The 26,227-nt window shown below is 37.8% G+C and overlaps 1 protein-coding gene across 2 annotated transcripts in view; it reads left to right on the top strand.

Moving 5' to 3' along the window:
• Positions 1 to 26,227, top strand: part of LOC131692076 (tetratricopeptide repeat protein 39B-like) — a 53,954-nt gene that overhangs the window by 13,992 nt on the left and 13,735 nt on the right. Inside the window, exon 2 of one of the 2 annotated variants that reach the window (XM_058978929.1) lies at positions 9,915 to 9,946. The exons of the other annotated variant lie outside the window; for it this stretch is intronic. Coding sequence (XP_058834912.1) covers positions 9,915 to 9,946 — 32 coding nt within the window. The remainder of the gene's footprint in view (positions 1 to 9,914; positions 9,947 to 26,227) is intronic. 2 annotated transcript variants of the gene reach the window in all.

Genomic DNA, 26,227 nt, shown 5'->3' with positions numbered 1-26,227 from the left:
CAGTGAATTTTCCGTTGGTCCATCGAATTTTCAAACAGATGTCCATTACGGGACCCATTTTGGATGGTTTTGAGATACTTTTTTGGAATCTCGAGCGTTATTGAAGCGTTGATTCTTAGGTGATAAAAACGCATGTTTGGATTTAAAAAATGGTGGTATAACTACGGTATTAAAAGTTGAGTAATAGATTAACATATTGGGTTTTCCAAAATTGCGGTCCTCTTACTTTCAGTTTGAAGTATTGATTACTTTGTCACAATACGGCTTTTACCTAAGTATCCCATTTAGGTAATCCTTTTCTTTTAAGCTTAACAAAAATGTTTGGTTGTATGACCTGAAAAAAACTATTCAATTACGCTTTCTGACAAAATATGTCGTGTCTTCATTTTTTAACACAGGTAGAGTATATCTAGAGAGTGGCGAATAGTTGAACAAATCACACCATCCTTGAAAACAATCACTATTGATCAGTCTCTTCTGATCTTTAGGAAGTCGACATTGCCATTGATTTTTTATTGATATGAACACCGCGTCATGAAACTATCTGTGTTTGATCAATAATCATGTTGCTTAGAAGATCATAGCTAAAATATATATAACGTAAGCTTAGCAACAAACTACATACACCGTATTGCGTTACCGACAGTATGGTTGGTTGATACAGTATATTAGGGCTACAGCATTATTAGGTTTCTTTCGTATTTCTGCGAAAGCTCGCTTGAAACGTCCCTTAAGGGAGGAACATTTTAGTTTATCTCCGCACAGTTCGTGCGCAGGCCATTTCGAGAAAACATGCAGAATCTCCACACGGTAAGGACACTTTTCTGCCTTTAGACTGCAATTATCATCGTTATGATTCTCGCTGCGCTTTCCACAGCTGGCGTTCTTGCTACAATGGGGATGCAATTTGGTCCATTTTTCGTAATTAAGAGAGTTCATGACCCACCGGCACGAACTTTGTGCAAGAGGACGCAATCTTGCAAAGCGGACCCAGCGAAGTGACCACTCGATTAGAGTTTGATTGAGGGTATGATTTAGTTTCATCGCACGTCAAACTATTATCGGATACGACGCCATAAATTTCGACTTCCTTAGCGGGAAGATAAACATCCTTCGTGAAGAGCTTACAGCAAGCAAGTTCCAAGTTCCCAGCCTTTACCTGCTCTGAACTTGCCAACACAAATTCAGTCACAGCTGAGAAGCGCTCCGTCAGAACCTTTGAAAGCTTAAATTGATTAAAAGATTGTTTTTAGCCCGGTAGAAGAGCGTCAATGAACCGATCTAGAGTTCCGTGTATGGCTCAAATTGGGGGTAACCAGCAGGGTCAACATGAGTCTTGGGGTTTGATTCCGGGTCATCGCACGGGTTCAGCGTCTGCGCTGACGGAAAAGATAACAATCAAAGAGCTCACGAGAAACAAGAAACGGTACTTATTCAATCTCTCGCTGGAACAGCGTCTGTTGTCGTACTCCGCACAGAACGAAGAGAAAAAAAGCTTGTCGATCCCAGAGCTACGGAACACATGTGGTCTTCCTGATTGCGTACCATGGAGCAGAATATAGAATCCGGAACATAATAAAAAACCACTAATCTATCAAAAAACAACAGCAACGGATTTATTTGTGTTCGATACGCATGGACTACTACGATGAATCGGTGCTTAAGCTCAGTTGAAATGCCTATAGATTTCACTCAAGGAAGTACTTGATTTTTGGTTTATTCGTCAACGTTCTGTGCCATCAGGTTTGTATAATTACGTGAACGTGATGTCGTGGTAAGCTTAACACTCAATAGAAAAAATTAGCCTTCACTGTCATAGCTGGAAATTATTTTAAACAATTAATTTTGCATGAGAAAATTTGGAATTTGGGAAATATGATGCCCAGAATATTTATTGATTTTGGGGTATTCTTTAATTTTTGCCTTTCTCATATAGAAAGGTTATGCAATCGCTCTAAAAATCCCCAACCTAATCCCGGCCCGGAGGAGATCGGAGAATGTCTGTGTGTGTATGTGTGTATGAGGAAAAAAATGTCACCTCTGTTTCTCAGAGATGGCTCGACCGATTTGCACAAACTTAGTCTCAAATGAAAGGTACAACCTTCCCATCGGCTGCTATTGATTTTTTTGTGGATTGGACTTCTGGTTCCGGAGTTACGGGTTGAAGAGTGCAACCACACAGCAAATTCCCATGTAAACTGAAATGAAAAATTTCAAAATCGAATTTGTATTTTGGATGCCAAATGATTTTAAAATGCATGAAACGTTGAGATTTGATGTAATCTCGAAAAAAATTTTTGACGAAAATTGACTTTGGCACATTTTTGCCTTTCTCATATAGAAAGGTTATGCAATCGCTCTAAGAATCGTCAACCTAATTTTTTTGGCTTGTAAAGGCTTAGGTAGGAGTATGCAGTAAGGGGTTGCTACTTTAAAATTATACTACTTTAAAATTTCTTAACGGATCTTCCTCCATCATTCGCCGCTGGTTTCAAGCGATATTTCAGTGTCGACACATAGTATCTCAAAATCGTGGCTGTCGATCCATTGTATGTAATAAGTGCAAATCGTACTGCATATGTAATATACATTTCCACCATTGTATTGAACATAATGAGCCATGGAATCGTAGTTTGGACAAATGAGAAAGGCACAATTGCACCACTAGGTGAATTAAAACAGGTTTTTAATGTAGGTAATGCAATGGCAGTGTTGGAAAAAGTATGGCTGCATTTGGATTGAACCATAAGTTTTAAAATCGTTGTAACTATTTTTTGAAAACTCGTAGCTAGCTACCGTCTTTGACAAAGTTGTTAACCAAGGTTTGAATTATAGTTTTATAAAGCTGGTTTTTTATATTGAGTGAAATAGCGATCTTTATTGACGTAAATGCAAAATAATTGATTTCCCCATATAAAATCCCATACAAACTTTGAACGCAATGCGCAAACCCGGGAAGCAACCAACCGCTACTAAATTTTGCATAGGCATTTGGGACCACGAAAGGAACTCAAAAAGTGCTGTGTCCGCTAGTTTAAATCATTTTGAAGTTTTCCCATACAACCGCGAGCCACTCTATTGTACACCAGTACAGTCAAGCGTAATTCGACTGCAAGGTACATCGTACGTCTTTCTCGCATCGAAGATCCAAAAGTTTTCCTGGGGTCCTCTAGAGCCATCGCAGAACGCCGTTTTCATAGCCTGGGAGGCCGTTTGCAGCGAGATCCTGCAATCAAGGAATCGTATCATCGCTTCATGGACGATGAGAAAGCTCGACGAGCCCGTAGATGACGTGAAGGCTCACGGTTATCTCCCACATCATCCCGTTCTCAAGGAGTCGAGCACCACGACGAAGGTTAGGGTCGTTTTCAACGCGTCCTGTAAGACGGCTCCAGGATATTCGCTGAACGACACGCTTTTGGTCGGACCCGTAGTTCGCTGAACGACACGCTTTTGGTCGGACCCGTAGTTCAGCACGATCTACTCTCCATCGCTATGAGATTTCGAACCGCTCTGGTTGTGGACATCGAGAAGATGTACCGGCAAGTATTTCTGCATCCTGATGATCAGGCGTTTCAGCGAATTCTTTGGCGTACAGACCCAGACGAACCCATCGATACGTAGGAACCTTCGGCAATGCCAGCCGCTCAAGAAATGGGCAGTTCTTGAGGACGTACCACCTGATGATCTGGTATTTCTGCCATTCCACAATCTTCAGGATGACCAGGCCGTTTCCACGCTCGGCCTCATTTGGGAACCGAAATTTGGACATACTCCGGTTCAAGGTCCAGTTACCACTAGTCGCATCCGTCCTGACGAAACGCAAGTTGATGTCGTACATCGCCCAAATTAACTCGGACTCGCGGGTCCAACGATCACCAAAGCCAAACTCTTCATGCAGCGACTCTGGGCCCTGAAGCAGAATGGCGAAGCATGTGAAAGGGACACGCCGCTTCCGTCAAGGCTCCAAGTTAGCCAGATTGGGATATTGTGAGCGCGCAATGCAAAACAATGTAGAACAATTTGTCCCACTTTTGATTACCTGTACATTTTTCGATGGCTAATAATCATTACTTATATTACTATTGAGGTGGCTCATGATAAGTCTTGTCGTATCGTATATTCGTCTGTTTGTGTGGCGGATTATTTATTGAAGGTGAAACTGAAGTTTAGGCTTCTGGTCACCATTATCTAGTTTGACCACACATAGCTATAGATAGATGCAGTACTGATATCGTTCAAGTGTTTGGTCAAGATAGAAGGCTTCACCATGTTACTTTTGGTCGCATCGCTGACTATGAAGAGATCTCTAGGTAAGTCAGATCACCAGTAAGCAGACGGCATATTACGAAAAGTCCTTTGCATGGAGCTTCAAAAATCATCCAAAATCTAAAACACCAACTGTTCTCCAATCAGTAGAGTAGAATGGGGTCAAAAAGGTATGGGGGTACAATAGGTATAGGGCATTATCTTTGCTATGTTATTGCGGAGGTCACTTATGTTGTGTGAATTAGATACACGGTAGAAAACATCGGTAACGACTGTCATTTCGGCCGTGGATCGGCTGCAGTAGTTACGGCGTCGTTTAATTTTTCGCGTGTTGTTCTGCGAAAATCCATTGTCTTTGCTCTTAGTACAGTACATTTAATCAATGTAAAAAATGTCAAGTTCCTACGTAAAAATCAATGCTGTACACTAGTACTGTGTTGGTTTTTCGATATTGTTTGTTTTGAAAAAAAAAATACGGGCATCAACATGAAACATACGCTTGCGGCACGATAGGTCAGCCGTTTGGGGGTACTATAGGACAAGCAATTCATTTCAATTGAAGACTTTCAGCCATTTCCCGAAGCTCCACTGCGCAAACCATCGAATCGAGGCCGAAAACGACGTAAAGCTGCACTTCTCACTGATTCAGTGATGCAGGATTCTTTAATAGCTGAGCTATAACTAAAAAAATAACCGCCGAAGCTAGAAAAAAATTGCATAAAAGCGATAAACAACTCCGTGAGCCGGAATGCACAACTTCTATTCCACACTCTGGGGACAACGAGGACACCGAAGAAGTCATAAGCAAATACAAAACTAGACGTAACTGCTGAAAAATACGCGTTTTTCCCACATTTCTCTACATGGTTTCGTAATTTTTCACATCATTTGCCGCTTCCTCAATTTCTTACCTGAATTACGTCAATTAATAGCATTTATTATTTGTGTTATTAATAATTAAAATATCTGCTGTATTCATAATATTCAAGTAAAAATAAACTGCTGATTTTCTAGGCTTGTATATCGTTTTGTTTGACCTCGACCTACCGTACCCCCAGAATTTAATAACGTCGAAAAAAAGTACCTTAACCTTAAAAGATGTAGTTTGAAAAACATTTTGCCAAATATAAAATTATTGCCAAAACGTCGCCAGATGTATAACCTTTCCAACGAGTGCTTGTTTGCCTAAATCAGTGCAAAAATACCATCGCACGAGCTCGCCAAAGAAAACTGACCTACTTGACCTCACACTACTCTACCTATTTAGTAACGAATGTGCCTAGTACCTTCAAATCAATCTTTTAATCCTGTCAGCGAAAAAGTAAACGCCAAAGAAGACGAATACATTTACCTTTCTACCATGTTGTAAAGAATTTAGCTTTGTTTTTTTTACTATGTTATTGTGACAACCGATAAAGTATTACCTTGTCCAGTTGTAATTCTGTTTCAAAAATTGATTACATATTTCAAATTTGCAGTATCATTTTGTTTTTATTCAGAAAAAGTTACTTTCCAGCGACAGCAGCAATCAAAGAGATATTTATGTGAAGTGTTTGGGGAATATTCACGTTCGAGTGCGTTCACAATGTTTTGTAAACCTTTACTCAAGCGTTTTGAGGGAAGCGTCTGGTGTAAAGTGCTCAAATCGACAGTACTTTTATTTTGCGATTTTGAAGTCAAGGATGACAATGGATCTTTTGTTTAATGTTTAGATCTATTTATACATTCATTGTGTACGAAAAAAAATATTTTCAGTCATGCAGAGCCACACATACGAGCGTTCCAAGAGTAGACATCCAACCATTTCCACGTCGAGGAGCGCCGCAGTGAACTCGATTACTCTTGATAAAATTGTCTGACGCAGGAAATTCAATAGGATTTGTTAAGCTTAGACTTGTAGTTCCTCTATGAACCAAAAAAGCTTAAATAGAAAAAAAAATTGAGTTTCAGAAAATGGCGTCATGAAAACTGAAAAATCTCATATTTTACTGTAAAATTCGCTCACTTTTTCTCAAAATAATGGGGAGAAAAAAAATCTAGTTTTCTTTGATTCATCGACAGGCTACACATATCGTGCATTATCATAAAAAATTAAGTCAATTCATTGATCAGTTTTTGAGTTATCGTGTTCGCCAATTTTAAAAACGCATTTTCAAGAAAAAACGCTATTAAAGGGTGTCCCACACCAAATTGCATCACGGAAAAAACGCTGTAAAAATGACCCATTGGGTATTTTCTCTTGAAAATTAGGGTAAAAGTAATTTAGAGTGTATTGTTTACACTGTATTTTTATCGCTGTCAGTTTTTCGAAAATTGTTTCCGATAGATTGAAATCTGCGTGTGTTATAGCAAATACGCGCCAGGAAGTTTAGCGTGGCCACCGAGAGACTTACTGCTAATAATTAAGGGGATAAAAAAGAAGACGATTTTTTCCCCACCAAACCCCCCTTAAGAAGAACCGAGCATGGGACAGTTTTGATACATAATATCGAATTCCACAAATATTGAACAAAGACTGTCGAATTTCATATCGAGAAATTGGAGATAGGTTGGACGCCAGCTAAAATAGGTATCATGAGAAATACCCCCGTCGAGAAACTCTTAGCTAGCAGATTAATAAGAACGACTAGCGCCAAGAAGGGTAAGAAACTCTACGAAAGTGATTGCAAAGAGACGTAAATCATTATAGTCGGCACCTGCGGATAGGTTCTCAGTAGGTGACGATATTTGCAGTAGACCTGAGCAGCTATACCGTGAAGGTTGGACAGCAAGCAATAAAAAGCAGAAATGAAAAAAACATGAGCGATTAACAGAAAACAAAAATAATATGAGCAAAACCCATACTGAAGTACGAAGTAGTACGTAAGGGTTGCCCCGGATGGATGAGGATTGCAAGAAACAAGAGTTGTAGGTTTAGTCTGTAGGATTAACTACTACAAACCAATCCGACACTACCATGAGCCAGAAGACAGCGGTGTCGGTTGCAGATTCCTTCTTGATAACAGACAATTAACCAATTTGTTGAACTGAGTCGATCGCTTAACAAGACTCGGCCCTCCAGGCCTCGGAAAAAATCTTCAAGATTTGAGGGTTTCTTTTATAAGAAACTAGCTAATACCCATCGCACGTTGCTGCGACATTCAGCGAAATAGGAGGAAAACACAATTTGTTCCGAAGCGCCATCTGGTGGGCAGATAATCCCCAGCCAATAGAACACAAATACGCTCCAGAATGAATGCCCACTATGTATAAATTTTGACGGCAATCGGTTAAGCCGTTTGGGAGTCCACAAATCATGTACATACAAACATTGACTTTTATAAATATAGATAGATAGATAGATAGATAGATATAGAAGATAGAAGATAGATAGATGTAACAAAAAAAAACAAAACCCTCCCCTTGACAATTTTCTGCTCGGGGCCTGTCTTCAGTGGCGGCGCGAGGTTTTTGCCGCTCGGGGTAGAAAATTTAATTGACCCCTTTTATTGTGAACGTATTAGAAAAGGGTGCGATTATTTCTCACCTTTTCATATGTGACAAATATGATAAACGGGTGTCCTTTAGCCGAATGCCGATTGGCGGAATGTTAATTAGCCGAACGTAGTTTAGCCGAATGAGTAAATAGGCCGAATCCTATTCTATTTATCTCAATAACCATAATAGAGAAATCCATAGATAGTACACTCAGGTTTTTTTACGCGGGGGATACATGCCGCGTAAAGAAAACCGCGTAAATTTCAAAATCTGCTTAAATGAAAACTGCGTAAATTTCAAAATCCGTGTGAATGAAAACCGCGTAAATTTCAAAATCCGCGTAAATGAAGACCACTTAAATTTAAGAATCCGCGTTAAAAGGAACCTCGTTGATGGATACCGCGTAAAATCCAAAATCCGCGTAAATGAAAACCGCGTAAATTTCAAAAACCGCGTAAATGAAAACCGCGTAAATTTTAAAATCCGCTTAAATGAAAACCGCGTAAATTTCAAAATCCGCGTAAATGAAAAGCGCGTAAATTTCAAAATCCGCGTAAAAAAATACTGCGCAAAAAACGCGTAAAAAAACTTGAGTGTATCTAAGTGTATTTTTGTCATAAGTTGAATACTGGTTATTTATTCTCGTATTTACAATATTTGTAGGTTCCGTGAATATTTTCCTTCTTTTTAACATGAGGTGTTCTTACTATATACTTCTTTAATATAAGTCTACAAGAAAATTGTGCAAGTATGAAAATAGAGCTCAGGCTGACTTAAGCCAAAACAAAAAATATGTGTCGATTATTTATATTATGCAAGCAAAAAATTGAAGAAACTATTATTTTGATTGTAAATCTGACATAGAATGTATTTAGACTCGTAACCCAATTGAGGTATTATTTATTCGAGAGGCCTTCTTATTTGATACCTTACATGTTCCCTGGGAAACAACCAGTAAAATGTGAAGATATTGTTTGATATGATGCAATCGAACCAAATGTTTACAAATAACCATTGAAGCTAATTGGATTCCAACTGAAGTTACAGAATTCCTATAAGTTCATTTCATTTTTATTACTCCATTCACCAAACACGTGCTTATAGCATCTTATTTTCCTCCTATTGAACTTTATGTAATTGATGTCCAAATGATCGATTCAGATGGTAGGTTCTAAAGGAAACACGATACCATTACTCGTAGAATGTCTCAATGGGGTGGGGTCAAAATAGGGAATTAAGAAAATGCAATAAACCCTATAATTCGGAAAATTGAAGCACATTGTGGTGAACTTATTTACTGTACGCGTATTCCCTATGTATTGGAAACACAATGAAGCCATCGCTGTTTGCCATACGATACTAACGACCTAATTCCACGATAAACAACAATTAAAGCACGTTTTCTATAGTTTCACCATTATCGGTCATCATCGGTGTGGGGCGCGATACGATTTTTTGTTTGTTTGTTGCGGCTCATACTTACCGAGCGTCATACGTGATATGCGTGAGTAACCGGACAGTAAATATTCACTTTCGGGCTGTGGTAAACATGCAATTCACAGTGATTGGTGGTACATCATCGGTAGCGCACACAATTAGAATACGATTAATCATCTGCTTTTATTAAAGATGGTCGAAAATTAAATATTTTGCTGATGGATGTGTAAGCGGGTGCTCAATCGTACCAATTAGCAAGATGTTAAGAGTTTTTTTTCTGGTTGAGGTCTTCTTGAGTGCATGGTTATGACCAATCTTGTAAGCATGAGTAAGAATTCTTCCACATGTTAAACTGTTTTGATAGATCATTGATTCTAATTGAAATCTGACGAAGGTGGAACAAACATTTCGGTTAGAAATTGTATACAGTCGTGCTTCAATAAAATACCAAAATGTTGATAACAAAGAGTACGAATCATGCAAAATGATACATACAAGATATGAACAATGCTCGCATTGATTTAAGACCGTCTTTATGCATGAAGGGCGCAAAATCTAACTATAATTAGTCCAGATGTTTGCGTTTCGACTTCGTCTCTTCAGAACCACGGCACTTGACCAATGCATCGGGCTGACACTAAGTCTACTACTTTTCAACACACGAAACACTAAACGATGCTTGCATTTTCGGAACTATCTAATATATATTATATTTTCTCTTTGTTTTACAGTTTCAAGATGCATGCGATACGGAAGGACCCTTGTAAGTATCCGTTCATCATATTTTATTAGGGTAGTAATAATTTATTCAGCTTATTTAATTCTTACTGGATCTAACCTAAGGTAAGAATTGGCCAAAACCAGCATAAGCATCCAAGTTTCGATTTAATCTCATGAGTAAGTGGTAGTCGACTTTACCGCACACAGACATTGAGTCCAAAAAAAATGATGTCCCGTTAATACAGATCCTGATGAGATCATAGCGATATCGAACCATGGCATGGTTCAATGTGAATACACTTTATTACCACTCGTTTTCTTGTGAACACATGTAGTATATCTGTTTTGAATGCAAAGTGTGTGCCATCACATACTCAGCTCAAAATCATTTTTTTTTTAATAATCCGTGATGTGTAGTTCTAGCAGATTTCTTCTACACCTTGCAGCTTCAAGTACCCAACTGCCGTTTTCATTTTTCAATTACTACTGCACAACTGCAAATAGTTGTTTGGGTATCGGGTTGAAAGTACCATACAATTTTCCTAATCTTAAACAGACTCTTACCATGAATCACTCATCGGCGAAACATTTTGTGCCTTAGCGTTAAATAGAAACATAATTGGAAAAGAAACAACGTTTAATCATTTTTCATATCTTGTTGTCGTTTAGAATAGAAAATCCAACACCGAAAACAACGATTTTCGGTACGGAGTTGAAACACTGATCAACGCTGGCACCGTATGTTGAAAACCCGACAAGGAAGGATACCAATTATACTGGATCTATAATAATCGTTTTGAATGCTGAAACGGCCTGCGAAGTCCTTTGAAATAATGTCCATGTTCAGAAATAGAATGAATAACAAAAGCCTCGATTAGCAAAACTATTCCATTGACATTGAAAGTAGTGCAGAGAAAACTTGAAAAGAAAAACTTCAGTTGACATAAAAAACTTGTGACCAACAGCTGATAACTAGCCTTGTGCATCTTTTCTCTATTTTCTTCGGCTAAACGTACGCCTCATTGTTTTACGTGACACGTTTCCTTATTGCGGGGCATCAGCGGTGTTTGCATGATATTATTAGACAAACTTACTACTGGGTTTCAATCGATAAGAGAAATGCTGTTTGAAGCTTTTAGCACACAGTAGAATGTTTCAAACGGTGCTGGGGGCTCATCCTTCAATTGTTAAAGAATAGTGTTACAAACAAGCTGCTGTGTGGTAATGTGCCGAATATGACAGTATTGTGAGGCTATTTCACACATCTTGGATTCGAATCGAGTGTAGGAGATGATAATAATATTTCTTTAGTTAAAAAAGGTATGCATATTTATTGAGAACAACGACTAAGTGCTACTTTTGGTTGAAAAAAATAACTTTTTTGAAATACATAGTTGATAATTCACCTCATTCGCAACGGCGTTTAGCATAAAAGACAAATACGAGTGGTCAATTACTACCTCACGTCTCGTTGTTCCACCACAAATATATTGAACAGTGCACTGGCACATACCTTTATTTTAGTTGGAGAATCCATTTAATTCATTATATAAGCACTTGCTAAACGCGAGAATAGGCCTAGTGTTGTAATACGTGATTCCGAAACGCGATGGTTCCTTTTTGCACCATATTTGCTTCAGATACACTACTACCACAATCAAAACAATATTTCTGCAACCAGCACACAGGAAAGAATCGGCAGTGCGACTGAAATAAAAAATAAAATAAGCAATTTTGCGTCGACATATTAAAAATTTCGCGAAAAATCTGAATTTCGAAAAATACCCAACGTACGTCGCTTCTAAGGAATCGAGAAATAACTTGCCAATTCTAAGGAATCGAGAAATAAACATTTTTTGCCTCTAGATCAAAAATTACAGAGATATATTTCTGGTCGTGGACCCTTTCCAAAAAAAACTCGTCAGCGGGAAAATTGTTATCTTGTGTTGAAAATACTCGAACAGTTTATTTTTTCGTGCAGCAAATCTAGTCAAGAAACATTTCCGAAATATGCCTATTTTTTGTTCTCTACAGTGGATCCACCCACTGTGTGGTCAGATTTCGGATTCAGATAACTGTGACAAAGTTTCTGTCATGCCATGTACACAGGCACGTAGCCAGAGGGGGGGCTAGGGGGCTAAAGCCCCCCCCCGAAACTTTTCAAAAATAAATTTAAGAAGCAATATGTTTTTCGGTAACTCGTAAAAAAATTGTATCTTGTTTGGTTTCAACAAATTAATGGGAGAATGGTGAGGAAGATTGCTATTTCGAGCCACCGAAGACATCGGTCACGATATCTACTCAGTATGCCGAGTCTGATAACACACTTCCTTTCATATTGTGTGACTCGTCGGAAGAACAAAAGAAACTGTTACTTTAATTCTTTTTTTTTATAATTGATAAATTTATTTAGGCCCAAATGCGGTAGCTCGACGAGGCCAATTGTTTGTTTTTTTACAATGAATAAAAAAAAACAGCTACATTAAATTTTTGGTCTCGTTCAGGCGCAGCTTTCTGCTGCGTGTTGAGATCCTTTTTCTAGGTGGCGAAATATTGCCAATGTTGTCCACTGCAAGTTGAGGTTTATTTCGTTTGTCTTCTTTCGCGTTATCGTTCACGTCCATGTCCTCATCCGTACTACTTTCCTGCTGCTCGCAGTCGGATGTTCCAGTTTGCGTTTTACTCTTAAGGGTCGTTTTATTATGTTCGTTATCGGCATTCGTTTCGTTGTTGTTGTTGCTGGTTGTTGGTTTTGCAGCTGTTAGTGGTTTAGCGTAAGATGGTTCTGGGCTGATTTCAGTTGGATTGGTTAAGTTTTCCTTAACAGTTTCTACGCAAGGTTTTCCGAGGTGCAGCTTCTTCGTGCAGAACTGGCACGTAGGAATTTGCCCTGGGTACGTGACTAGCGATGTTTGATGAATGAGAACATCGTCACTTCCTAACGCTGTGACGGTTATGTATGAGGGAACTGGCTTGGTCACACGCATTCTCACCACACGAACACCGTTAGGGATGCCCGGGAAAAAATTCTTCCAAGTCTCATGTGTAACGGAGTCTACTTCTCCGTATTTTTGCAAGCATTTTTTAATCGCGCCGTCAGGGGTACGCGTAGCCAAATCATGGACACGAACTTCTACAGCGCCGTTCTCGATGTATACGGGAATGCTATATTTAATATTGCCGCATTCGGCGGTGTGCTGCATGTTGTTTCGCGAGGCGAATGACTCAGCTTGGTTAATGTTATTGAACGAAATCAGCACGCAATGTTTAATATGATGCATTTGTAGGGTTTTCACTTCAGCCAGATTGAGTTTCATCTGCACTTTTAATAACTGTTCCACTTCCCGAATGGCTGGTCTTACGGGGCATTTCGAAAAATCAACAGCAACACAGTTCGGCCGTATCTGGGTTGCTTTTTGCTGGGCACCGTCACTCATCACTAAATCGCACAGTAGGTATAGGCTATTGTTATATGGACTGCTTGTGTGATAGGCACCGATTGATTTGATTGACCGTTTCACTTGCGCGGGACGATTTTTTGCTCCTGCTCAGGGCGAGATGTGAAGACAAACTGATGACTTTAATTCATGCTGGGGTAATCCGTCGGATGATTGAATCGTAAAAGCAAGAAGTGGTGCTCCAGCCAAACGTGGAGGCTATTGACTTCTGGAATTTTTGCATAACCGAATTTCATGATGGGAAATATTTGCTGAAGGTGAAAATAGAGGTTATGCTTACGAACATCGCCTTTAACGAGTTCTACCTTGTCAGGCATTCAGTACTTATGTTACTCAACAAATTAGCCTAGGCGAAACCAGTCATTTTGCAACTTGTAACACGTGGTTGATTCTCATATATATGGATGATGAGAAAATCAATGTTCGGCTACAAGATCTGATACCTCTTACTTGAACCGCGGGCGAGCGACCAGGAGGTTAAAGCCCCAATAAACAAGCTTAACTTCTTTGAACCGTGGCCATTAAAAGATTCCTGTCACATTTGGAAAAAATGTAATTTATTATAAAGGACACATCTAGGAATTAGACGGGTAGGGTCAGCTAGGATTTCGTCCTAGCTGACCCTGCACGCACAAAACACAATGCGATAATATAATCATACACGTTACATCTTTGCACATCCATAGTCTCCAATACGATTACCTGAAAAACAAACAATTGCCAAATTTGTGGCTGCTGTTCATATAATATTGACGGCAAAAACTGCCTCTAGTATCTCAAAATTAACAGTCATCATCATCATTGAGGAAGTCGACACTTGTGGCCCGTAAGGGGACAAAACAAAAATGAAATCAGATATTCGCGAACTGCCATGTCCATGGCAGTTACCACGATAATAATACGGAAGTGTACAAGATAGATATGAACGACCACCAAGACGCGGTTGGTTATGAAAAATATTTCTCAATCAGTAAACAGGTCAATCGCACGAGATCTGTTGGACAACCATTAGCGTTTTATCATTTTCATTGTTTACATCGTGGAAATATATTAAAGACTCAAGGCTTCATTTAGCTAATGCATTGAACCGACTCAAGTAAACGAATTGTATAATAAAAAAATAGAAGTTTCATAGAAAACTGAGTACAAAAACTGTCCCAAAATTAACATTTATCGCTAGTAATGGTATCTAACAATACTCATTTTATGCTAGATATAATAGATTACAGCAATGTGCGCTTAATATAAACGTCAAGCATCTTCCAAACTGTTTTCTTACATTCTTTAGCTAAAAATAATTGACACGTATTTTTTGGTTTGGCTAAATATTATATTTTTTTCAAGTTATTCGCTTTTGAACTTTTGAAGTCTATAAAATTGAACATTTTTCAATCACTGATAACTCGGAAACGACTCGATATATGGAAAAAAATATTAAATAAAAAAGTTGCGTTTTCAAATAAGCTTACCAAAAAAAATCACAATTTTTTTGTTATATAACTTATGAAATTTGCAATTACTTGAAACAAATTGAATTTTTTTAAGGCTGGACCAAATTTTTTATTTATTATTTTCTTTAAGTATTAAAATCGTGTTAAAAAGATTGTGTAAAAATTTGGCAGTGGAATTCTTTGCGAGATATTACAATTATAAACATAAAACATGGCAATTTTACACTAAACGCCCAGCGAAAGGCCTGTTATAACTGAAATGTCTCGTAACACTTCGAGTTCCATTCTGAATTTTTCACATAATCTTCTTAATATAGTTATGTAATCAAAATAAATTTGATTTCGGGGGACTTTAGAAAATATTTGCTTTTAACATGAGAATACCCCCAAAAAAGTCTTAAATTTGCAGAATGCGAGTCATTCCACGATTTACAACTATAATTTTAGTTCCCTTCAATTTTTTTGCACTCTTTAGCTGAAAATTATAGACACGATTTTTTTACTTTGGCTGAATTTGATTTTTTTTTTCAAGTTATGAGTTTTTGAACTTTATAAAGTACTAGCTAATACCCATCGCACGTTGATGCGACTTTCAACGAAATAGGAGGAAACCATAATTTGTTCCGAAGCGCCTTCTTGTAGGCAGATAATCCCCACCAATAGCACACAAACACGCTCCATAACAAATTCCTACTATGCATAAATTTTTACGACAATTGGTTAAGCCGTTTGGGAGTCCATAAATCACATACATACAAATATCGACTTTTAATAATATAGTGATTTTTTAAAGTTTTATAAATTTAATAGAATTGGACATTTTTCATTCCCTCATAACTGAGAAACTATTAGATTTCTGGAAAAAAGCATTAAATAATAAAAGCTGCGTTTTCGGAAGATCTCGGCGGATTTTTTTTGTAATATTTGTTTTTGTTAAATAATTTATGTATTATGCAAATATTAGTAACAAATTTTTTTTCAGGGTGGAGCCAAAAAAATCTTTTTAGCTTTTTCAAATAATTTATAATTATATCGAGAAGATTGTGTACAAATTTCAGAACGAAATTCGAAGTATTTTACGAGATATTTCAATTACAATAGGCCTATCACTAGGCGTTTGGTGTAAAATTGCCTTGTTTTAAGTTTATAATTGTAATATCTCGCAAAGTATTTTGATATCCACTCCCAAATTTTTGCACAATTATTTTAACATGATTTTTAATATTTAAAGAAAATAATAAGTAAAAAATTGGTCCAACTTTAAAAAATTCAATTTGTTTCAAACAATTGCAAATTTCATAAGTTATATAACAAAAAGAAATTGCTATTTTTTTCAGTGAGCTCATTGAGTACACAACTTTTTTATTTAATATTTTTTTCCATATATCGAATCGTTTCCGAGCTAGGGGCAGATCACTTGAAGAATGTATAACAAATTTGCATCAAATTAGAAAAAATGCATTTAATTTCCATTTTTGCATCAGCTTTGCACTCCCTCGCAGAAAAGTTTGTTTAACAAACGTACTACGCGATCCACTTTGTCCGACGTTTTGTTAAATGTAGGGCTAGTTTTTCTGTAGGGTTTTGACGTCTTACACGCAACGCAAACAACATTGCACGCAACGCAAAAACATTGCACGCGTCGAAAAATACATTATGAATTTCTATTTTGATGGAAATAAATGCATTTAATTTCGCTGATTTTTAAAAATGCATCACAAGTGATCTGCCCCTAGTTTCCGAGTTATAAGTGATTGAAAAATGTTCAATGTTATAAACTTCAAAAGTTCAAAAACTAATAACTTGAAAAAAAAATCATATTCAGCCAAAATAAAAAATACGTGTCAATTACTTTAACTAATGAATGCAAGAAAAATAATTGGAAGGAATTCAAATTTTGATTGTAAATCAGACGTGGAATGACCCATATATTTTGATCCTATTGATCACAAAAGATCCTCCTTCCTAACTGGGGTATGCCAAAAATTATGTTAGCATGATGCATTAGAACTGGTAATAGTTACAGGACGCCAGATCAAGAAAATAGAAGTTGAACCATCTACAATTCGTTTGCTAAATCAGAAGATTTTGTGCAAATTTCGACATTCTCTTCGATCGAACATTTTATGGATATTTTTCTACTCATTTCGATTTAGCGTCATCTACACCTTTTAAACGTGTAGCTTAGAACACCTTGCGTTTTCCAGCACCGTCAAGGATTGTCATATTCGGTTAGCGCATAAATACTGAGAACTCTAGAATATCCATTGTTGCAACGAGAGTAAATTGTAACTTGTAAATAAAAATAAATAATAAAAATCAAATTAAACATCAATAATTCGTTGATGTACTATAGCCTTTCTTGTGACAAAGAACATGGATTGTCTTAGATTTGGCTTTGTTTTCATTAAGAACTTTTCAAAATTTCGTTTAGTTTCTAGTGACAATATGAAGTAATTAGAACTAAAAGCTTTATGCAGGGGCGGGTAAAGCGTAGTTGGTAAATTGATTACCTTTTACGCAGCTCATCACGGTTCGTTCATCAATCCCGCACATGTAGGGTTAGAAATTTTTCTAAAGAAATTTTCTAACCCAAAAAGAGGCGAATAACCATAAGGTTAAAACATGTATAATCGAAATAAAAAAGCTTTATACAATAATTTTTTAAGCCCCTCCCGAAATAAACTCCTGGCTACGGGCCTGCATGTACATATTTGATTTCAGGAAAATAATAACGTGCTGCAACAGAAAACCTAACATTTCAGTCGTTCTATTACTGCTTTATTATTTCGGAAAACCCATCTTTTCCCCTATTGGCAATTACCAAATCGGCCAAAGTAGTCGGTCCAAAAGATGCAATCGATGGTGTGTAATCGGTGGTCTTGAAAGATCTCGAGGAGTCGCATTCCGGCCAAACATATCAAGTGTGCCGTGGGAAAATACGGATAATATGGTGAGGTGTGTTTGCTTGAAATGGCGTCACAACATGTCACAATTTGTTGTAACAAACCCCCCCCCCCCTCCCCCTAGAGCAAGCGATGAATTACAGCAGTTCAGTCAACGGTGTTTCGGAAGATAAGGCAAAAAACTGGTTGGCAATACCACCAAGTGCGCATTATGAGTACCCCTCAGCTCCGGAAGTTGAAGAACAATTCGATCCGGACAGACATCCTAACAACAAAAAATCTACCGAACTCCCGGATCGATTCCGATCATTTTCCCCTCCCCATGCTTTATTATCATCAGTAACAGGCGTGAATCCAATAGTTTCTTCCTACGATCTTCCTAACCAACACCAGCGTTTGTAACACGTAACTACGTTGCCAATGCCAGATCGTCAATTTTCACGATTCGATCTAAACCATGCTTACTCAGGTAGAAGAGATCCACAACCGATGCCGCAAAGGAGTCAATTGCATTCAAGTGTTGATGCTTCACCTGCTTAGCGGAAGGATAACGTTTCATCAAACTCTTCCATAGGTGTCTCGGAGTTGGAGGTTTAGAAGGGTATAAGATCTAAGATTCGCTTCAAGCAAGCGATGCGACCTGTAAAGTATTTAGTCTTCGAGTACACGATGACTCAAAAAAGATCTTGTTTAATTTTTGTTTCTTTTGAAGTAGAATACTTCTAACGTTTCAATATGGGGTCCCGTTTCAAAAATTTCAGTTGAGAAATTTTCCCAAGTTTGAAATGCGAATATCTTCCGTTCTACTGATCGAAATCGCAATATGTTTGCACTATCGTGCACGTATTTCGTATTAAATTTCGGAATTAGTGCGACTACTATAAAAACCAAAACAAGGATTTTTAGAAAATCCTTCGAAAACAGCGAGGAAAATGCGCAATTTGCAAGCACATCTCACGCAGAGCCGTCAAAAAGGAGCATGTAAGCGTTTCATTACATACGGGAATGTTATATATACAGGTCACGCGAGCTTGTGTAGCGCGCACGACGTTGCTACGGAATCAGTCTGCCCAATCGTCCCACCTTTCCGAACAAATGGCTTAAGCGCCACCTCTTTCGAGGACCATTTGTCGTGCTTTAGGGTTGCCCGACCAGAAACCCAGCCTCAGGGCGGGTCGATATAGTGAAGGTTTGGAGGAACGACCTATCAGACGCAACTGAATCGAGAGGTACTCAACTCGTATTTCGAAAAACGAACTTCTTGGACAATTGATTCAGAATCGCTATCTCATTCCCTCTCGAAACATTTGAATCATACCATTACGCGCCAATACCCTCACTTGCGTTCACATAGTTTTTACTGGTCGGGTGGTTGATAAGACAACGACAACGAGGTCCGTTCGGCGACCGAAACTCAACCACTTGCTCTAGTTTGTGCAATCGTGAGACAGATTGGGAAAGAGAAAAACGTGCGTGCGCGAGCGGATAGTACGTTTTAGCCGCCTAGTGTTCATTCTTCCTCCTACAGAATAGATAAAGTGAACACATATTTGCAACAGGGAACTTGGGTTACTGAATTTGGAAGTATTTTGAATTCTGATACACGTGATCGCTACACTTGTTTTGTGTCAGTGGGTGCTCGCTTACCACACAAGCAACATGCTTGTCCGGACGGTACAATGAGCGGTATCATGTTCGCGTTCCTGTACCAAGCGTCATCGCAAGATTCTTCGTGATAAAATCCAGGGAATCACCAAATCCGCCATTCGGCGTCTGGCTCGTCGTGGTGGTGTAAAATGCATCTCCGATTTAATCTACGAATGCTGATGGTGTGCAGGAAAATGTCATCCGAGATGCCGTGACCTACACTGAACACGCCAAGCGCAAAACCGCAATGAATGTTGTCTATACTCTGAAGCGGCAGTGACGCACTTTGTATGGATTTGGAAGTTGAAAAGGTAAAACTCACTTGTATCATTATAAAAAAGCCCTTTTCAGGGCCACCAAAATCATTTCAAAGAATAAGTTTGCATTTTCTGTTTCATGGACTGTTTCTCCCCGGAGAGCAATTTGGGTTAAACCCTAAATTATGATTTATTTCAGTACGCAAATTGCAAATATGGTCAGAAACAAACTGAAGTGAAGTGGAAAACATTTTTACTAGGCGCATTCAAAAAAGGTTTCAATTCTCAAACATTTTACCAAGGTGCCGTATTACATTACTCTCTTTACCCTGAGTGTTCGCTAATCTCCGTATTGGAAACACAATTTCAATTTTGTTCTTTATCAAAAATATGTGGTCGACCAACGAAGGGGTGGAGCTACGAAGAACACATATTGAGGACAACGCAAAAAAGGACAAGCTTACATTGTGCTGTAGTCAGGTATAAAAACTCAGCATGCTGTTGCTCACGCTCAGTTTGTTTGCAGCATCAGCATGCAGCAGTTCGTTCGCAGCATCTCCCGCGAAATTCAAACCGCCGTCCGTTTGCTGCTGTCAGAAGAGTTGGCCAAGCACGCCGTCTCAGATGGCACCAAAACTATTACCATATACACCAGCTCCAAGTAAATTTCGAACACTGCCCAAACAAAAGGCCCTTTTCAGGGCCATCAATTTATCGACAAAGAATGGATTTGAAGTTTTGTTATTACAAGCATCAGAAAGTGGCTTGCCAAGAGCGTTGGATAGTAAGTGAGCCCCTTGTGAACAATATCGTCGGCATGTCGTAGAATGGCACGAAATAAAAAGTTATCATTTGTGTGATTTGTTGACAGTTTCGTGTAATGATTCAATGTACAATAACATTCATTAAATGCTCTTTTTAGGATTACCATAAAGATTATTATTTTCGAATATTTTAGATTTCGATGTACGTGTATCGGTATTTCCATTAGAAATAACAAAATAACTGCTTTTAATACAACCTATCAGAAGATAGTCAAAATTGTAGCATTTGTATAACCAGTATAAAGTGTATTCTACTTCACTCCGGTTATGTCTCTGACATTACCCACCCAGACATTTCCCCAACTCTGGATAGCCGGCTACCGAGAGTATCCTGTTTTCTAAACAAAAGCAACTTGAACTCCACACAAGCGGCCGGGGGAGTATTGCCTAGAAAAGATAATTTTATCTATGTAATAGACCAGATCACTGTTTATTGCAACAGTATTTAGACTGATTTTTTCTCTGCGATATATTTATTGGGTTGAAAACTACCGAGTGATAACACCTTATACAAAAAAAAGAGTTATGATTGTGCGAGATGTTATAAATCAAGGAAAGTATTTTCTATTTTTCATATCGGATTGTTTGTGAAATACACGTATACGAGCGATAATAATGACCCTTGCAGGGAAATACAAAGGATTGTTAACTTGATGCACGGGCTTGTTAGAAATAACCGAACATGAAATTTGATTCCTAAAAATAGTCGCGACGAATTTTCAATACGGATTGACCCGTGATCTTCGGTACTAGTCAGATTAAAGTTTAATTGGGACTGATATCCGATCAACTATTCATTTTACGGTAGTATTTTTCGGCTAGATCTGTTCTCACCCTTTCATTCTGCAGAAGGCTGATAACATCCAGTAGTCGCTGGTCTCAGGACCAAATGCACTACATAGTTTAGTATTCCGGGAGCTTTGAACATGGCTGCGCACTGTCTCCTATAAACTCACCTCCGCAGGTCTCCCAAAAGTCATGTTTTTGAAACTGGTTGGCAGAATATCTCAGAGACTAATTTATCAATCGACTTGGGACAACTTGGAAAATATTTGGAAAACGAACCGTTATCGTCTGACACGGATTTTGTTGTTCAATTTTGCATTTTTAGAACACTTACAGCTTTTTTCTAACCAAAAACATGGGAAATTTTATTTGTTTGTTCCAGACGATAGCCAAGGGGATATAAAATTAAATTCTTTTTGGATTTTCTGTTACAGATGAACCTTTGACCGCAATCCTGCCAACCGTTTGACCTTACATTTTTGAGAGGGGAGCGTGTATTTAAGGTCAAACAGAGATCAAACAACATAAAGCAAAAATTCACAAAAACTCATACTAAAAGATCAATAATAAATGTTTCGAAACCAAATAGTCTCAGAAGTCCTATGACGGTTTTCCCGCAAACCATCTTCAAAAAAGTGTTTAAAAATGCGTTATTTGTAGAGGGCCCTCCTAATAGAAATATTTAAAAATATGTAAAAAAAATCGCATTCTGTTTTTGCAGCACAATCACAGTTTAACGAAAAAAAAATGGATATTCCATTTAAAGAGACGAGTAGCGGGGGATAACTGCAGATAACAGGTTCAGATCGGCGGGCCTATTGTAAATAACATATTCATAGCTTTCATCTATAATGAAATATTTAATTTCAATTCTAATATATCCATTTTATCTTGCTTAAAAGAACGTATCAAATTATACTAATTGAAAGAAAGTTGAGTAAACAAATGAATAAACAAAAGATAGAGATTTGCCCTGATTAATTTTTGAAATGTCAATTCACAGGTTTGGACCTGTGACGCTTAAAATTATTGTAATGATTTTTAAGCTATAACATCTACTTCTTACAAACTAGAGGATTCCGGGGCTAAAATACACCAAATTTTATTCCAGTCAAGATCATTTGATTCCTGATACCTTTCCAATAAAAACCACTTAATTTGGTTCTATTTGTTCAATAAACATTGGAGTTATTAAATTTTTATGCGGTTTTCCGTTTTTGCTAAGTGGCAACGATTGTCCAAGTGGCTCATTAAGCTAGAATTGCGTATAGTACCTCCAAACCAACAGCCAGAACCTCCAACGGGAACGCATACAATTAAGAAAGCGAATAGTATGCCCTAAGAGCAAACAAGAACATTCGGTTGTGCTGCAGCGGTGATCACACGAGTTACGATAAAGAAGAACCCGTAATGACCCAACGTTTAAGTACCAATGCAGCATATGATTCCCCGCCTACATAAGTCGGTTTCGAATGCGCAATGGGGCAAAGTATGTTAGCAGAAAATAAAGCAAACATTTGGGCGGAATTCGGTCAGTAAAAAAAACTCTGATTTGTGAAGGGATAAAACAAGGATGTGAATGGACGCAATTTGGGTTGAATTGGATCACATTTTTTCGATTGCATGCTCCTGCTCGGTTTTGTTTATGTTTGAACGTGTTTTTGACATCATGAGCTGTGATGTCAAAATGGAATCTTTGTTGAAATCTAAAAAAAATCCAAATCTATTTTTGCTTAAAGCGGGTGGGTTCAAGAAACAATGTCACTGCCGAATCGCTCGAGCGCGTCTTGGTGTTGGTCCAATCTTTTTAAAAGTTTTCTAGTGGTATACAATGTGTTTGGCAGAAATCGAAGCCAATTGTTTACTGGGTTGTTTCTGCTGTCCCAGTCACCGTGGCAAGCAGAAAGTTAGCAAAAGTTGAGCAAAGCGAAATTGATACTGGCAGAGTTTCCGAGAGCATTTTGCGCGATTTGTGCGAGAATTTTGGCAAAGAATTCGCTCAAATGCAACAACCGTTTCTGACAGAATCGGTTAAACTAATCGATGCTGCTCACTTTTATCCATAATCTAGCCAGGAATGTACGGCCAATATCTCTGTACGCTTCCTGCCACATCTTTGTCAGATGTTTTACTCGATTAGTGCTAAATTCTACCCGGTAGGAATTGCCAGGATCTTTGCACAGTTTATGTCCGAGTTTTGCTAGGGTTTTGCTCGGTTCCTGTCAGAAAACGCGAGCGAAACCGAGTTCGCCCTAGGTCAACTAACCCGACAGGATACGCGCAGAAATCTGACAGGGCTGTCAAACCAAGACTGACAGAAATCTAGCAGAGCGGTCTCTGCCAGAAAATTTGGTGACTGGGGCTGAGTTGCGTGCTAAAAGGTTTAAATGTCGTGACGTAAGAATAGGGAGTATTTACGTAGTAATTTTATCGTCACATTCTAACAACTTTGCCATATACGCACGAGAAACTAGCAGCCAAAAGTGCAGTATGTAAAAAAAGTTTATTCACCCTCGTCACCAAATATATTCAATATTCTTGACAAAATCGTTCACAGGTTTACTTTTCTCTTTCAGGAAATAGTAGTAGGTACTGAAAAGACTAAATCCACCCTAATGAACCTAGTTACATTTTAGCTTACACAAACGAGATGCTGTGATTTTATTCAATGTAAACATTGTAAATAATAGCTATATCATCATTGGAATTGTACAAGCACATAAATTTACTCAGATTTCTTGACAAAACTTCAAATAATGTTGAAATTATTTGAGTATTCGAAAATATATATAAAGAAGCTTCTCCGAAACTGAAAAAAAATGAAATTTTAACTGGACCGCTTTGTAGTTGGACCTTCGCTAGTTGGACAATTGTCCGACTAAAATGCATCTCAATGTCAAAATCTCACGTCAAATTCACTTAGACAATCGAACTGACAACAATTAGAGATGTGAACAGATGCATTTGCGGTCTTTACCTTTCATTACCTACGGTTATTTTTAATAGTGACAGGGGCCCACAAAGATAAAAATGCGAGTATTAATGTAATAAATTTGATGAAGTAAACCATAAACAATAAAACAGGCAAATAAAAATGTACCTTTGATCGATTTTGTCAAAAATATTGAACAAATCCTTATTAACTTTTCAAAAGGGCTAATAAGATAAGTAAACGAACTTTTGTTTTGCTGATTTCTCTAAGGGTGAAGATGTTGATTAACGTTTATTTTCAGTGAAATTCCACCAAGCAGCGAAATAATGAGCAGAACAAGTTTGTTTACATAAATCGCATTAGCCCTTTTGAAGAATTGTTATTGAAAACCTCATTTTGTGGCAGGGGTGGATAGTTTTTTACATACTGTACGTCCATTCATTTCGCGTAGCGCCATCTCAAAATGGCTAGCTGATCCAACGATTACACTGATTGATGATGGAGGCAAATTCTTGCACTTGCAATTAATTGAGGCCAAGATGCTAGTAAGACCGTTTTAAGTTATTTTTTTCAAGGTTTATGTTTAAGGTTTTCGAATATTTTTCTTATTGTTAATACGTGCCACAATCAAAAAAAATATTTTTCATTCTGGAAGTGCGAATATATTGCGAATATCCATTCGATACGTGGGTTCGTGCGGGGTTTATTCTATATGGAGGCAACCTCAGAATATAGAGGAAGATGGGGTAAAACGCACCCCCTAAGGAAATATAATCTTAAATCAGCCATAGACTATCAATTGGGAGAATTTTATTAATGATATCGGTAAACCAACATTGTTCTATGTAATCACTATCATAACGCTTTGCAAAATAATCAAAAACATGAAAAATATTCAATTGTTCAAAATCATTAAAAACTGCTATTTGAAAAATAAGCGGAGCAAAACGCATCTGTGCGGGGGGAAATGCACCACAACAACATGGCATAATGCACTACAATAACAGGAAAGAATGCACCGCAACTACAGAGCAGCATGCTCGGTGAACAAGTAGTTTTGTTTACTGACGGGATTTCACAAAAGTGTGCTCGGGTCGGGTCCGGGTTTTAAAAATTTTGAACTTTCGGGCTCGGGTCGGGTTCGGGTTTTTCAAATTAGAAATTGTCGGGGTCGGGTTCGGGTTTTGAATAAAACAACCCAACTATTTCTTGACGCTGTCTATACACAAAACCCAGCCTTTTTTATACTTCGTGATACGAATGGAAGACACATATAACCGTACCAAATGGTAGCACCTTTAAATCGCTAGAATTCGCCGTATTTTCTGGTGCTCAAATATAGTATTTTTTCATTGTTGTATAAAATTCTGTCTCTTCAGATTCGCAAACTGACTGAATTATTTTATGTTCTAAAAGAACACTCATGAGAGAGCATTCAACAATACGTGTCTCACATCTAAAATTTCTTTGCGATTTATTTTTAATGATAATTAGTAATAAATCAATTCAACAGGAATTTATCGGAAAATATTGGTTCAACTTTCTGTTTTAAAATATTAATTTCGACAGGTATTTTAAAACCGATACGTAGGCCGCGGTCAGAGTAAACGCGTAAAACTCAGCTAAAGCGTACAGCAAAAAGTGTCCAAAGCAAAGCGAGTAGAAATCTACGGAATGTAGAAACAATAAAAACCAATCTATTGATCCGAAATCAAACAGGGGGGTGTTGCGAGTGCAGTTAATGGTAGTACTTTTTGCTACATATTGAATAATAATTGTCCATTAACCCTACAACGGTTTCGTGGCTTTTTCTCTAAGTAAACGGTTTTTTGGGATACATTCGTAGCCAAGAACTAAACTCGCTCTAATATGCCTAATTTTTATTAAATTTATAATTAAATTGGATAGTTTTATTCTAAAACATACAATTTTTCACAAGTTTTTCGTTTACTGTGTATCGATGTTTTGCTTTTAAAAAAAGATAAAATAATGCCTTCTGAATTATGCAAACATAACAAAACCTTAACGTAAATGGTTTTGTGGGGTACATTTGTACCCCAAAC

The sequence above is a fragment of the Topomyia yanbarensis genome, chromosome 3 (genome assembly GCF_030247195.1).
Source record: "Topomyia yanbarensis strain Yona2022 chromosome 3, ASM3024719v1, whole genome shotgun sequence".
Lineage (NCBI taxonomy): Eukaryota > Metazoa > Arthropoda > Insecta > Diptera > Culicidae > Topomyia > Topomyia yanbarensis.
This window is presented reverse-complemented; position numbering and strand designations above follow the sequence as displayed.